Source organism: Ctenocephalides felis, unplaced genomic scaffold (genome assembly GCF_003426905.1).
Source record: "Ctenocephalides felis isolate EL2017-DRISC unplaced genomic scaffold, ASM342690v1 CF-g0.4_SCAFFOLD_01170, whole genome shotgun sequence".
Lineage (NCBI taxonomy): Eukaryota > Metazoa > Arthropoda > Insecta > Siphonaptera > Pulicidae > Ctenocephalides > Ctenocephalides felis.
In genome coordinates this window covers 77845891-77860883 of record NW_020537324.1, presented here as the reverse complement: position 1 = coordinate 77860883, position 14993 = coordinate 77845891, and the positions used below count along the sequence as shown (strand labels likewise).

Here is a 14993-nt window from a genome sequence, read left to right as displayed (position 1 = left end):
TTTAGATCATTCAAATCGGATACTCTGTTCTTTCAAAAACTCGATTTCTATTTTCTGCATTCTTTGCTCCGTATCTCCGTAACGGCTGGACCTGCCTTTGCCGAAAATTAATCAGCTCATCTCCCTATCAATAGGAATCGATTGCTTTTTGAATCATTCAAATCGGTTGATGCGTCCGAAAACGTGGACGAAAAATTGTATCTATACACACACACTCCCATACACATCGATGCGTTTCGAGTCCCAGTTTGTCCCTTCGTCAGTGAATAAAACACTCGAAAAGAAAACTAGCGATTACAAACAACTATGTTTACTTATGCTTAATAATGTTTCAAAAAAAAAAAAATGGAGAGGGTTTCATACGTTTTGAGACTCAGTTTGTCTCTTCTTCAGTGAATAAAACAACTAATAAAAAGAAACAATTAATAAAAATCAATCATTGATTAATTTACATATATAAGTAAAACCTAATTGAGCCGAGTTAGAATGAATGGCGTGTGTTGATAAACATCCAGAAAATTAATAAAAAAATTGTTTCAAAAAAAAATTCAATAGACTTTCATACGTTTTGAGTACCAGTTTGTTCCTTCTTTAGTGAATAAAACTCTAACTGAAACTTCCCGTACCTTAATTAATAAAATATTCGAAAAATGAAAATAAACAATTAACATAAAAATCAATCATTGATTAATTTATGAACAATGAACTACTTATGTATATTTACAAGAAATGTTAACATATATAAACAAAACCTAATCGAACCGAGTTGAAACGGTTATTGGAGGGGATATATTGTAAACATTTTCAGAAAATAAATATCCATTTTTTCTAAGGTATGCCAAAATGTTCAGAAACCTTTGAAACGTGAAGATCTGCAAAAACTTGCAATTTCGATTTTTTGCGATTACTATAACTTGCCCTACGGGAAGTTAAAAATATATTCAAGAGTTAAAAATTTACTTATAATTTCACTTGTCAGGATGATAAAATATTTATTTTTTCATTTATGTATTTATTTTGACTTAAGGGGCACAACTAGTGTGAAATTTTGAAAAAATCGATTTTTGTTTTTTTTCATATTTCGGTAGATTACACCTTTAAAAATAACATTGAAATTTCAAATCGATATTTCAAATAGTTTTTGAGTTACAGCCATTTAAATAGTATACATATAGTATTTGGTACAACGATCATTTAATCTTTAAACGCGTTTTTCTCGAAACAGCATTTTCCGAATTTGCTGCAGCGATTACTCAAAAACAAATGATCCGATCACTATCGATTTTTTTTTACATGTTCTATATATAGTTTTCCGTAAAATGAACTATCGATTTTTTGATCGGATCAAAAATCGAATTTTGGCAGTCGAAAAACTACCAAAATTTTGGATAAAATTCGACTTTTTTTTAAAAACGCCGTCATTTTGTCAATTTTTGATTATTTTTTTTCATCGTAGTTCACTTTACAGACAATATTATCTAGTTTAACGAGATTTTTTTTTTTTGATTTCATCCACGTCAAGGGCTGGAATCACTGCATCAGTTAAGGGCCTTTTTTTTGTTGCGCCGTTGGAGATCGACGATAACTTGAAAAATATTTAATTTTTTTCTTTAACAATTTTACTATGTATTTTTAAAACATGTATAAATATATTCCTAAAATGTTGAAATGATTGATAAAGTAGTTTTTGTAATATAAATTCCCAAAAATCACCTTTTTTTTAGGCGGTTACACTAGTTGTGCCCCTTAAATAACGACACACTGGATGTCTATATGCGACACTCGTGCACACAGATCGCAAAAAATCTGTTCTTAAAATTAACTAAATATCAATTTTCTTCTTCCCAGGAAAGATCAAAAGCCAAAAGAGCCAAAGAACGTGCAAAGCAACGAGCGTTGGCCAAAAAGCAGCAAAACATGACACCACCGACAAGCCTCACCAACCCGGAACAAGTCTCCGATAATACATCAAGGATGCTTGAAGACTCCTATTCGAATCCTGTGGACTTGATTACTAGTCCACAAAACAATTCTGTCGAATACAATTATACGAATCCTTTGGATTGTCGGCGAACTGGGAATGAAGGCGATAGGAACCAAATTAGGGATTTGCACAAGCCGGGGACGTCTTGTGGTGGAGGAGAGATGGAACAAGGTAAGAAGATAATACATATACAATATATATATATATATATATATATACTATCTAACCCGGCAAACGTTGTTTTGCCATAAAAAATATGCCTAAATTGATAAAATTAATAAAAGTGCCAAAAATCAAATATTTATTAGATTTGGACTCTGATTCTTTGACAAATAGTTAAAAACTTGTTATAATTTTCAAAATTATTGGACATTTCATACTTCAAAAATTAATTCACTCGCATCATAGTTTTTTTGTTTATTATACTTTTGTCATGTCATATATGTCAATAAAACTTTCTTTCAAATATTATGTATTTGTTAATAAATTATTAGTTATTTTAAGTCATCAATGAAGAATTATATAATTGTTATATTCATAAGTTTGGCTAAATCAACACAAGTGGAAATAAATATTTTTTTGCATAAAGATCTGATTTTTGAAATTCGCATTTTATTTCAAATTAATTATAACTGTCAAAATATTTTCTTTTCGGTCAAAATTTAATTTGATATGATATAATATTTAGTTTGTCTAGTTTGTTTTTGTCAGATTCCAATGATACCCTCAGATTGTACTATTCCATTTAAGAGGTTACAATTTCCTGTAAGATTAGCATTTGCGATGACAATCAAAATATATCTTAACTGATATATTAATAATAATATTATATTTTAATTACACAAATTTCTTTACACTCCGATAAATAATTCCAACGCATCATAGTGTTTTGTTTATTTTAATTTTGTTTATGTCAATTTTTTTTTTAATTAAAGAATAAATTAAATTTTAGTCTAAATCAACGCAGTATCTTTATCTAAATATACAATTTTTTATATAAATATTTGATTTTTTTACATTTGCATTTAATTGAAAAGTAGTGAATGTCAATTTCATATATCCAATATGCACTAAATTTATAAATGTCAAAATATTTTCTTCTTGGTCCAAAATTAATATAATATGATAATATTTATTTTACAATAACGTTTTGTATCTATAATTTGTTTGGCAATATTGCCTATAACATAACTTGGAATAATTAATTTATTTGCTTCTTATTTAAGAAAGTCGTTAAATATTTTTTTGTGAAATGTCAAAATTTTGTTTATGATTAATTTTAAATTCAATATGCCGCTTTTTTATTGTGATCTCTGATCTATAATGTTTTGATGAAGTTTTGATTTCCAAGATAATTTGGTAAGCTAATCAATTAAATCTAAATCGTAAATCTATTTATATAATTATTTTCATAAATATTGACAAATGACATTTAATTTTTTTACATGTCAACATTGATTTAAATTTTTAAGCATTGATTTTTAATTAGATTTAAAACCATAAGCAGTGATTTTGAATATAGCATTTCATCAAATTTAGATTTAAATGTTGGATATTTCTATATATGAACATGTTTTTGAATTTTATTTTTTGAAATGTCAAATTTTTTTTTCAAAAATTGTATGTCGAAATTTCCTTAAATTTTGACATTTGTCATTTTAGTGTTTTGTTTTTTTTGATCATTTTCTGTCAAAATTTTTAGAAATTTATAAAAATTATATATTTATGTTTCAAATTTACTTTTCAAAATTTCCTATAACCTAAGTTGGATATATATGCACACGATGAGCCAATAAAATTTAAAATCGGTTCAGTAGTTTGGGCGTCCATCGCGAACCAACATCGTGACACGAGATTTATATATATATATATATATATATATTAGGGTGGTCCTTAAAATGGTCATTTTTGAATTTCCTTGCTCCCAGGGGCTCAAATGGTTCCAAATAGATAAAAAACAATTCTCTGAAAGTTTCAGCTCTTAATATTAACGTTTAGATAGAGCGCAATTCAATCAAAGTTTGTATGGAAAGAGCATGGAAAAAATTTTGAAAATTAAAAAAAAATGTTTTAGGTTTAACTTAACGACAAATGAATGAGTTTTATTCATTCATTTGTTCACTAAATTACATCTAAAAAACATTTTTAAAATTTTTGAAAATTTTTTCATGCTATCTCCATACAAAACTTTGATTGAATTGCGCTCTATCTAAAAGTTAATATTAAGAGCTAAAACTTTCAGAGAATTGTTTTTTATCTATTTGGAACCATTTGAGCCCCTGGGAGCAAGGAAATTCGAAAATGACCATTTTAAGGACCACCCTAATATATATATATATATAGATGTATTTAATTCCATTTTTTTTTTCAGATTACAAATCGAATATGCAATACAACGCTCTAGACTTCTCAAGACAGCCTCAATCAACAATGCAAGGTACAGGTAAACCAAAAATGGAACTGCCTAAAGAAGACGCTCCAAATATTCCAACAGAATCTCAAAACAGATATCCTGCAAAAAGTTTTGTCAAAAACGGCGTCATGGTTTCCGACACATACAGGTAAATTAATAAATCTTATTGTAATACAGTAGAATCCGCTTAGTATGACATCGAAAGGACGCCGAAATCTCGTCATACTAACAGGTCGTCATTAAAGGCGTACTGAAGAAAAACTATTTTAATATGTAAACATGTTACCTGTTTCTGTAATTTAAAAGAAAAGCCTATACATACATTTCAATTAAAAATAAAAATGACACATATTAAAATTTATTATAAAATAAAATTAACAAAGGGTACTGCGGGGTACAGAGGTCCAATTTGACTTTCAGTAATTATACTGTCTAAACCCAATGAACAATCTTGCAACACATAACACACATCAAACAAGCATCTATCGAACTATGTACAGAAAAAAATTCACATAGTTAATTAATATTATATAAATATTATTTTTTTTACTATTTTTTTAAAATTTGGTATCTGATCCATTTTATCTCACATACGGAGTAAAGTGGAACAACCAGGGGGCGAACAGATGCAATTTCTTCTATTAAATTAAAGGGATTTTACGCTAAATTATTGAACCAATGCAAAATATTAATTCTGTGGGTACATTTGTTACAAAGATAACACAGTATATTACATTGATCTGCTATTTGTATGAAATATTCATCAGATAAGCCGGAATAACAATTTATTTAATTAATCTCTTGTAAAATTGCTTTTTTTTTAAACTTTACTATTTTATTGCTTACACCTTCGCCAAAATAAAGGTTCTGCTGGTCCTTTTTATCCCACTCATGTGCTGCTTATTTTCTGATAGCAAAGTCATAAGAATAAAGCTAGGTGATGGCTGGTTATGAATTTATACATTTTTTGCCCTCTACTATCAAATACAATTGTTAAAAAAATCTAATTTTATTTGTTTATGAGATATCCGTGGTGGACCATTAATAATTGGTCTACCCTACCCATGAACATACAAATATGATTTTCTAATGTAAGTAATCAGTAATTTTTGATTGATTTCTTTACATAATTTTATTGCAAAATAGTCCCTGGTGCTATTGTGCACAAAAAAAAATAGCAATTGCTTTCGTAGACTTGGCCACATCATGTAAAATCATGTCGGTCATTATAATTGGACATAATGTTTTGCAAAACTGGGTCATTATAAGCGACATGTCAATGTAAGCGATGTCAATATATCCGACTAGACAGCTGTTTTTTTAAGGAATTGTATTGGGAAACCAAACTTCCTAGTGCGATTACGTCATAATAAGCGGTTGTCAATATATCCGGCGTCATACTAATCGGATTCTACTGTATTTAAATTTATTTACTTTCAAATTGTTTTACCTCAGTGATCCTCTACAACTAAGAGACGACGTCAACTACTCCTATCCAGTGGATTCGTTGAGGAATACAAACCAGGGTCTTTCATCAAAGAAACGGAGTATGATTATGAGAAACCCATAAATCATTTAACGCAAAGTTTTCATGAAGATAATTTGGGCATGTCGTCCAGGCCGAGACATTTGGATTTAGGTGCTGCACCGAGTAAAATTAATAAGCCTAGGTATCCTGATCCTGATGATTTAGCGAATTCTGCTGGAGGAAGCGGTGGCGGTGGTGAGTTTTTATGATCATTTTATTTATTAGATAACTAGCAAACCAGACGAACTCCGTTTCGCCACCAGGTGGTTTCGTGAGAAAGATAAAGAAATTTTTTTTGTTTTATATTTGAAAAGGAAAAATTTGATTTTATTGCACAACAGTAATGAATTTATTTCGATTACAAAAATGAAGTGTTTTTTAGCTGAACTTCTCTAAGTAAATGAAAGTGTGAATCCGCCAATTATCCGTTTCATTGAAGTGCTCTTTGGTAAACCACATTTTTTGTTTTTTGGTCTGACGTTAACACAAACAAAGCGGATGGTTTTCCAACTCGTGTAAAGGGCAACGTATAACTGCCCCCATGTGAAAAACAATGATTTTCTAAATAATCTATTTGAAATTTATCCCGCAAACACTAAGCGATTGGCCTTGCGACTTGTTATTGCGAACGCAAGGCGAACTGGAAATTGCAATCGTTTGAAGTCAAACGGAAGACCAGTCGGAATCATTGGTATGTCACTAAATCGCCAGCAATTTTTAATTGAATGGTGAAATTAGTGCGCGTACATCATTATTCTTTGCGGCAACAATTGCTCGTTAACTTAACCAAGCATAATTCTGACAATTCTCACTAATGTCATTACTCGAATTTTTAATTACGGTGCGTGAAGTTCCAGCAGCTTGCATTAAGGCACGATGCCATGCACAACTAATTTTCTTAGCTGTAAAACTTGCAGAGCCCGAGACTTTTCCAACGAATGCAAAATCGGTTCGTGCATTCTGGAGTTATTTCGTCAGGAAGGAAAACCCGACTTATTTTTATATATATAGAAGATAATTTTTACAACTGAAATCCGAAATGGACTTTAGCCCGGTCAATTTACGCATTCAAGGTTACAATAATTCATAGTGGGCTGTAACTTGGCAAACTTGTTTATAATATTACTAGCTGACCCGGCAAACGTTGTTTTGCTAAGTAAGGTAAATTCTAAACAATTTCTAGAGAATCAAAAATATTAATACTTCAAGGGTAAAGGCAGGGCCGATCCTGGGGTCCTTAGCGCCCGCATGCAAGATTTGTTTTAGCGCCCCCCCCCTCCAATAATATCAACTGTTTTATCAGTTTTTCATTAAAATTATATAAACATTTACTTTATTTTTTTAAATTAATTTTTAATCATTCTGTGTCAATTTATTTAGAAAATCGAGGCGATTCGCGGGTTGATCATAATCAAATATTTTTAAATTCTCAATTATTTCTAACGTAGGTGTAATATTAATATTTTGGTTTTGAAACATTTAACTTATTTATTATGCGATTTATTCTATAGAGCAAATCACGCCAAAAGAGCAAAAAAAGAATAGTCTTTAATTTTTAAACATAACATTCGTATTTTATATTTTAAATCAAATTTTATTTTAATTTATTTTTTCATTATTCACAATATCCAAAATTGCATCGTAAACTTCTCCTTATTGGTATCGTAAGAGCCGAATTGTATTCAGCTTTACTTTCCCATCAGATTCAAAGTATCAGATTGTTGTTTTAAAGTTTTACTTATAACGTATTTTTAAAGTATTGTCCAAAATTAGTAAAAGATGCAAAGAAATTACACATTCCCTTAACTGTACTGAAACAAACAAATTATATTTGTATCTGTATTATTTCTGCATAGTTAATAATTAAATTATGTATAAAAAAGCTTAAAGATTTTTGTTCCTAAGTACATTTTGCTTTCATTTTTCATATTTGTTCCATTTCCATAACCCTAACCACGCATGTCTTCAACGTTCAAGGTTCATCAGATGTGAAACATTTACAACAAAAACAGAAGTTACAATTCAATTTTTCGGAACAAACAAGCCATTTTTTAAGCACTGACTCTCCATTTTCTCTATTAAATTTAGTATATATTTCTTTAATAAGTTCAAGTTCCATTTCAACTAAATCAGCTCGCAATTTTTCGTCAATAATGCCCAATAATTAATTTAATATTTCGCAGGTTTGAGCCTATGAGATTGAACACTAGATAATTTCTATTTCGATTCCACGGTAAATTCAAACAAAGAAAAAATTGAATAAGTAGATTAAGCAATGAACAAAGCTGTTATTTACTAATTTGCAGAGTTATTAATCGGTTAATTGTTTCTACTGATATCACATAGCAAAATAAATGTGAATAAATGCTTTTTCTGACTTCGTATCCCTAATTAAGTTAGATTGTTTATTATAATCTATTAAGTATTCTAATTTTTATATTAAAAAAATGTGTATAATATATTATAAATTCTATTTCCGAATCTCGTTTTGGCGCCCCCTAAAGCGTGCGCCCGCATTTTTTGCATGCATCGCATGCAAGACAGGACCGGCCCTGTATATATAGAGCCAAGAACTAATATTAAACATAAGGTATATTTAACATAAGGTAGTCGAGTAATTTCAATTAGGCCTTTTTTGTTGTCCAATCAAAGCACATTTGCTGATAATATATATTCCAATTAGTTGTAAACACGTGAAACATTTTATAAGATATGTAAAAAGAAATTATAAATTAACAACTATTTACATATTAATATATAACTATTTACATGTTTATTACAAATTTTGAGGTTTTGTTAAGAAACTATATTTCAAAATTATTTTTTTTATTTATTTGTTGATGATTATACTTATTGCTGATATTTAGAATATAAAAAACTTAAATACTCTATTTAAATACGTATAAACAAATATACATAAATACCTATACATAAATAATTACATTCCCATTGCCAAGAAATAAATTTCTCCATCGTCCATCTGGCATCGCTTGCTATTATTAAGAATTAATTCACTTGCAACTTCGTAATAATTTTCCGTGGTTATTAAAAAATGTATATTATTAACGTAATAATTTTCCAAAAGTGGTGATTAAAAAATGCATATTAATATTTTTGTATCAACCGAATGACAGTTGACAATTGAAAGTAAATGTCATAAACTAAATGGATTGTTGATAAATAATTAATTCTGAATTAAAATGAAAAACGGGATAAAAAGTATTTCATATGTTTCTCCTGGCTCTAAACTACCTCCCTGCCAATTTTCATCTAAATCGATTCAGCCGTTCGTGAGTTAAAAGTATTCTAACTTAAGCGATCCTATTTTATATATATAGATTGTAAAAGAAATCTTACAAGTCCTTATCAATCCGATGCGAGCTAAACAAATGGCATAAGGTCAATGGTCAAAAAATGACTTTTTCGCGATTTTCAGCTAAATGGTCAGTTTTATCGCAAAATTACCTGAGACAATATTGTAGAGCATAAAATTGTCTACAAAAAGCGCATCAATACTTTTTTTGCTCAGAGCCATTGTTTTAAAGATATATCACTTTGAAAAGTACGTTTAAACATATAAAAGTGTCTAAAACTGCTTGAAAATATCAATTAATTTAAAAAATTGCACAAATGGGCCCTAAACAATATGTCTTCTATCCAAGGCAATATTGCTGCAGCCATAGACCCTACATACAACCCAAACAACAGTCTGAATTCACACAGCAGTCGAGAATCAGCCAGTCACCTGTTTGGTGGACACAGAAGCTCCCCTTCGAAGATTGCAAACGGAGGTTATAGTCCTTCTACTCCTAACGGTAATAAAAAAATATAAAATATATCGGTCTATCCATTAAAAGTCAAGGTATCAAGTTACATATTATTTTTGCAGAGCCTTCAGACTATTGTGAGGACAGTTCTCCAGCGCCCCCTTATATGCCCATACAAGGGCAACGCAGAACTTCATCGTTGGAGAAAAAGAAAAAGAAGACTAAGGACGGCTGTAAGCAACAGTAATTTAATAATATATAATATATAATATAATATAATATAATATAATATATATATATATATATACATAGCTGGGCATTAACTCGTCTAATCCGTTAATCGTTAATTAACGAAGTTAACATTTTGATTAACGGATTAACTTTAAGTTAACTTTTAAAAATGTTAACGGACACGTTAACTCCGTTAAAATGCGAGAAGTCCGTTAATCGTTAATCCAATGCCTACTATTTACCGCACGGCACAGCTTTAGCCAATGCCTTATTAAACGGCATAGAGGAAAGATTTGGACTACTCCTGAATGATGAACAGTGCCAACTTGCCGCGGCATTTCACCCAAAGTTTCGGTTGATGTGGCAGTTTCGGAAACGTATGACAGCAGTAGAGAGGAATGCAGAAACTATAAACTATTGGACAAAAAATTAATTTTTTCTGAAATTCTTTATTTTGACATATTTTGGAAGATTTGAACTTTTTTTCAAAGCAATTTTACTGCTTTAGGACTGCATAGAGACAAAATATAGAGCGCGTAAGCGGCGTCGCTGTCTAACGGGTAAACATTGATACGGAACCCATAGGAAAATAGACAAAATTTATACTTATTGTTAAAATCTCTATAAAATATCTGAAATTTGATGTGCATATGTCTAATGATCATTTTTGACCGCCAAATGGCATTTTTTTTACTTTTTTCATTAGATCTCCGAAACCGCTAGACCTGCCTTCATGAAAAATTGATCAGTTCTTCATAATTGTCAATACAAGTAAAATGTTTTTTTGAATTATTAAAATCGGACGCTCCGTTCTCTTAAAAACTGAGTTACCGTTTTTGGCTCAATTTTGCCCCATATCTTCGGAACGGCTAGACCTGCCTTTGCCAAAAACTAATCAGCACGTCTTCTTATCAATACGAATCGAATGTTTTTTGAATTATTCAAATCGGTTGATCCGTGTTCCCGAAATCGTCGACGAAAATTTGTATCCGAATACACATACATACACACACACACATACATACATTTTTTCTAAGGTATGCCAAAATATTCAGAAACCTTTGAAACGTCGAGAAATGCAAAAATTTTCATTTTCGATTTTTTTGCGATTACTATAACTTGCCCTACGGGAAGTTAAAAAAACTCTTTCCCTTATTTAGAAAAAAATTCTTGTAAAAACAATATGCAATCATAAAAACGAAAGTTGACCAATAGCGTTATCACGGTATGTGATAATTGTGCCATTTTCCTTATACACACGGAAGTGTGCATAAAACGCGCGAGGGGTTAAATTACACATTTGAATTATACAAGTATTTTGTTTTATTCATAACCTGTTAACTTCCAGAATCTAAACTAATAAGTTTTTTAAGTTCACTAACGCAACGATATAAAAATGTAATTTTACACATATTAACGGATTAACGATTAACGTTAACTTGCGTTAATTCTTCCGAAATGTAACGCTTTAACGTTTAACGAAGCTAACTTTTTTTGTAGCGGATTAACGATTAACGAAGTTAACTATTTGATTAACGGTGCCCAGCTATGTATATATATATATATATATAAGTAATTTAAAATGATAAATGAATTGATTGATAGTCCAGTGACGTGTTCTCGAATTAAATAGACAATCATATTTTTTATATTGAATATACATATCCCATAATAATTTATATATATATATATATATATATATATATATATATATATATTGTATCATTCTGAATTTGATGTTGAAATATGTATTAACAAAGTCTAGTAATCGGGCATAACATCAATAAAAAACATGAATTTCTTTCAAAAATTATTTTAAATCCATACGTTTTGGCTATAATCCTAGCCTTCATTCAGTGGAACTAAAAATAAAATTAAAAACTAAAACAATTGAATTGGAGTGAAAAGAAACAATAAAACAGTAAATAGTACTTACAATTAGTTATTCTTAGTGCTAAATTGGAAAATTTTAATAATCCATGGTATCAAGATATGGTAATGCATTACACTATGTATTATAAACATTAAACTTGTAATTACACAATATTTTCACAAAATACTGATTTGAAAAATTGCAGTTGGATAGTGTGTTGGTCGTAGACTGGTTGAAGATATAATGGAGAAAAGACTTTTTAAAAAATATTTTTTACCAAGATTCTACACATGTGTGGAACGAATTGCGAATCCTTTGCGCGTCGTTTTATTATTTTGTGAGAAATTTGGTAATACTATCTAAATAAAAGAGATTTGTGTCACACAGCGTGTTAAGTTCATTCCGTTTATTTATTATTTTATTGCTGTGAATAGTTAAAAAAGATCCTTCTATAATTCTTTGTTTGAATAAATTTCGTTCGGATTGTAGTACAGTCGGGTTAGAACAGTCCATATTGTGTTTTAAAGTATAAATATGCTCCGCAATCATAGTTTTAAACTGTCTTGGATTTTTTGAATTGTTTTTATATTGTTGTAAACGTTTCATTAAGTTCTGGCTTGTTTCTCCTATGTAAATTCAATTACAATCTAGACATTTATTTTGATGGACGAGATTTCTAATTGTGATTTTTTAAATTAGTATTTTGTGAAATATTGTGTAAATTCAAGTTAATGTTTATAATACATAGTGTAGTGCGTTGCCATATCCTGATACCATGGATTATTAAAATTTTTCAATTTAACACTAAGATTAACTAATTGTAAGTACTATTTACTCTTTTTATTTTTTATTTTCACTCCAATTCAATTGTTTTAGTTTTTAATTTTATTTTTAGTTTCCACTGAATGAAGGCTAGGATTATAGCCGAAACGTATGGATTTAAAACAATTTCTTGAAAGAAATTCATGTTTTTTATTGATGTTATGACCGATTATTAGACTTTGTTAATATATATATAATATATATATATATATATATATATATATATAATTTTCACTTGAAATAAAAATTATTGATCTGAAATAATTTAATTAATAAAATAATTTATATATGAAATATATAAAAATAATTATTTATATTTATATATACTATATTTATACGGTAAATTATTGCCTTATTATAATTAATAAGCGTTTGTAAATTTTGTAGTCTTGTCTTTTACACCAAAATTTTAATAAAAAAAAGAGTTTATAGGAATAGGTGTATTTATTTTTGTTTAATTACATATTAATATAAAATATTTACTTTTATAATTTAATGATATTTTTTTAGGACGATTTAGTTTTAATTAACTTCCCGTAGGGTAAGTTATTGTAATGGGCCGAAAATCGGAATTAAAAATTTTTACATTTCTCGACGTTTTGAAGGTTTCTGAACATTTTTAAGGGGCATACCTTAGACGTACGTATGGATACAAATTTCCAGTCACGATTTCGGGCGCACGGATCAACCGATTTAAATAGTTCAAAAAACATTTGATTCCTATTGATAGGGAGAAGAACTGATTAGTTTTTGGCAAAGGCAGGTCCAGCCGTTTCGGAGATACGGAGTAAAGAGTGCAGAAAATAGAAATCGACTTTTTGAGAGAACAGAGTATCCAATTTGAATGATCTAAAAAACATTCAATTAGTAATGATTGGGAAAAGGGGTTATTAGTTTTACGCAAGGGCAGGCCTAGCCGTTTCGGAAATACAGAGCTAAATGTACAAAAAATGGCAGTTTTTGAGAGAACTAAGCGTCTGATTCAATTGATTCAAAGAACTTTCTGCTTGTCTTAACGAAATAATTGATTTTTTTTTTTTTTTTTTTTTAATATTTTGTATATCGAAAATAATTCAGATTTTATTTTTAATTCTGACTATAGTTCTAATATACTTTAAACAAATAATTTCAACTTTGCAATTCAGTTTATATAATTCTTATAAATATTAGCCAATGTTACAATATTATTAATAATCTATTTGAAAACATTCAGTATTTCTCGAACATTTCGTTACGGTACAGGAAGTTCCAGCAATTTGCCTTAAGGCACAATGCCACCCACCCCACTAGTTTTTAATAACTTCTATAACAAAAAGATAAATGTAGGAATTTGGAATTTTAATGAAACTTTGCATGATAAGAAACAAAACCTTTGAAATAAAATATTATAGAGAGTAGTTAAACTAAAAATTATTGTGGGCTTAAAATTAAATTGCTTTTTATGGACCTATATTATTTTAAAGGTTTTTTTTTCAACTGTCAATTCCATCAAAATCTCACAAAAACTCGGGAATAAATTGCTGTCTTTAAAATTATACACACAGGTTAGTAAAAGTATTCTATATATTATATTTTTAATTACTTAATGTACATAAATTCAGCGTATTGCAAATTACATTCACATTAAATATATAACAACTTTTCAACATTCTCATAAGCATTTCAACAATATTAAATCATCCATTTTATTTACAAATATAATACAAAAAAGTTATGTTATCGTTTCTCCAAATTTTTAAACTTGGTTTCTAATCTTTTAGAATACGCATCTAATTTATAAGCGGCTTGTTCAAGTTTATTAACACACTCTTCAATCTCGTTTATCTGCTCTAGACAAGGCAGCAGGGATAAATCTGGACAGAAATAGGAATTAAAAATAAACTCAAGGATTTATTCACCAGGTATGTGATAAAATTTACATTTTTCATCTAAATCAGCTATAGATTTTCCTACATTTGTGGTAATCTGTTTCATATCAGCGTACTTGGATAATGTTACAGTGTTCATTTGTTCTAAAAGTTTGTAGTCTTCCTGTAAGTAATTAGTGTTAGATCGAGTTTGGATAGATTTAAATAAATTGCTGTTACATGTGTGGCTGTTTAGTTCCCCGTATAAATAATCAGCAGTCTTTTGAAACATTATGGTAGCCAGGCGGCTTAGGTTTGTGTCGTGGGGATCTAGAGCCTCAAAGCTCGATGTACTTGTTGATAAAGTTGGCCCTGAAGAATAAACAAATACATATCATACTATATATATATATATATATATATATAATATACATGGTTTATAAATTATATTTTACCTTTTTCGGTGAGTCGGGTACACCCTCTGACTCGTTTTCGTTCTACACTTCACTTTTCTGCATTTTTGCAAAG

The 14993-nt window shown here is 29.3% G+C and overlaps 3 protein-coding genes across 4 annotated transcripts in view; 2 read left to right on the top strand and 1 right to left on the bottom strand.

The window, feature by feature from the left end:
* Positions 1-5967, top strand: part of LOC113365647 — a 49058-nt gene extending 43091 nt beyond the window's left edge. For both annotated transcript variants that reach the window (XM_026607158.1, XM_026607157.1), the window contains exons 8-10: positions 1849-2155; positions 4356-4545; positions 5853-5967. In XM_026607158.1, coding sequence (XP_026462943.1) covers positions 1849-2155; positions 4356-4545; positions 5853-5967 — 612 coding nt within the window. The remainder of the gene's footprint in view (positions 1-1848; positions 2156-4355; positions 4546-5852) is intronic.
* Positions 5909-9946, top strand: LOC113365649. Its single transcript, XM_026607160.1, has 3 exons — positions 5909-6120; positions 9588-9740; positions 9815-9946. Exons 1-3 carry the CDS (start codon positions 6006-6008, stop codon positions 9937-9939), a joined length of 393 nt encoding a protein of 130 aa, XP_026462945.1. The 5' UTR covers positions 5909-6005; the 3' UTR covers positions 9940-9946.
* Positions 9947-14274: 4328 nt separating this feature from the next.
* LOC113367667 (biogenesis of lysosome-related organelles complex 1 subunit 2-like) lies at positions 14275-14983 on the bottom strand. Its single transcript, XM_026609253.1, is given in 5 exon segments — positions 14275-14471; positions 14538-14649; positions 14706-14717; positions 14719-14837; positions 14974-14983. Coding segments are annotated over 5 exon segments (390 nt in total). The 3' UTR covers positions 14275-14334.
* Between the last annotated feature and the right edge of the window lie 10 nt (positions 14984-14993).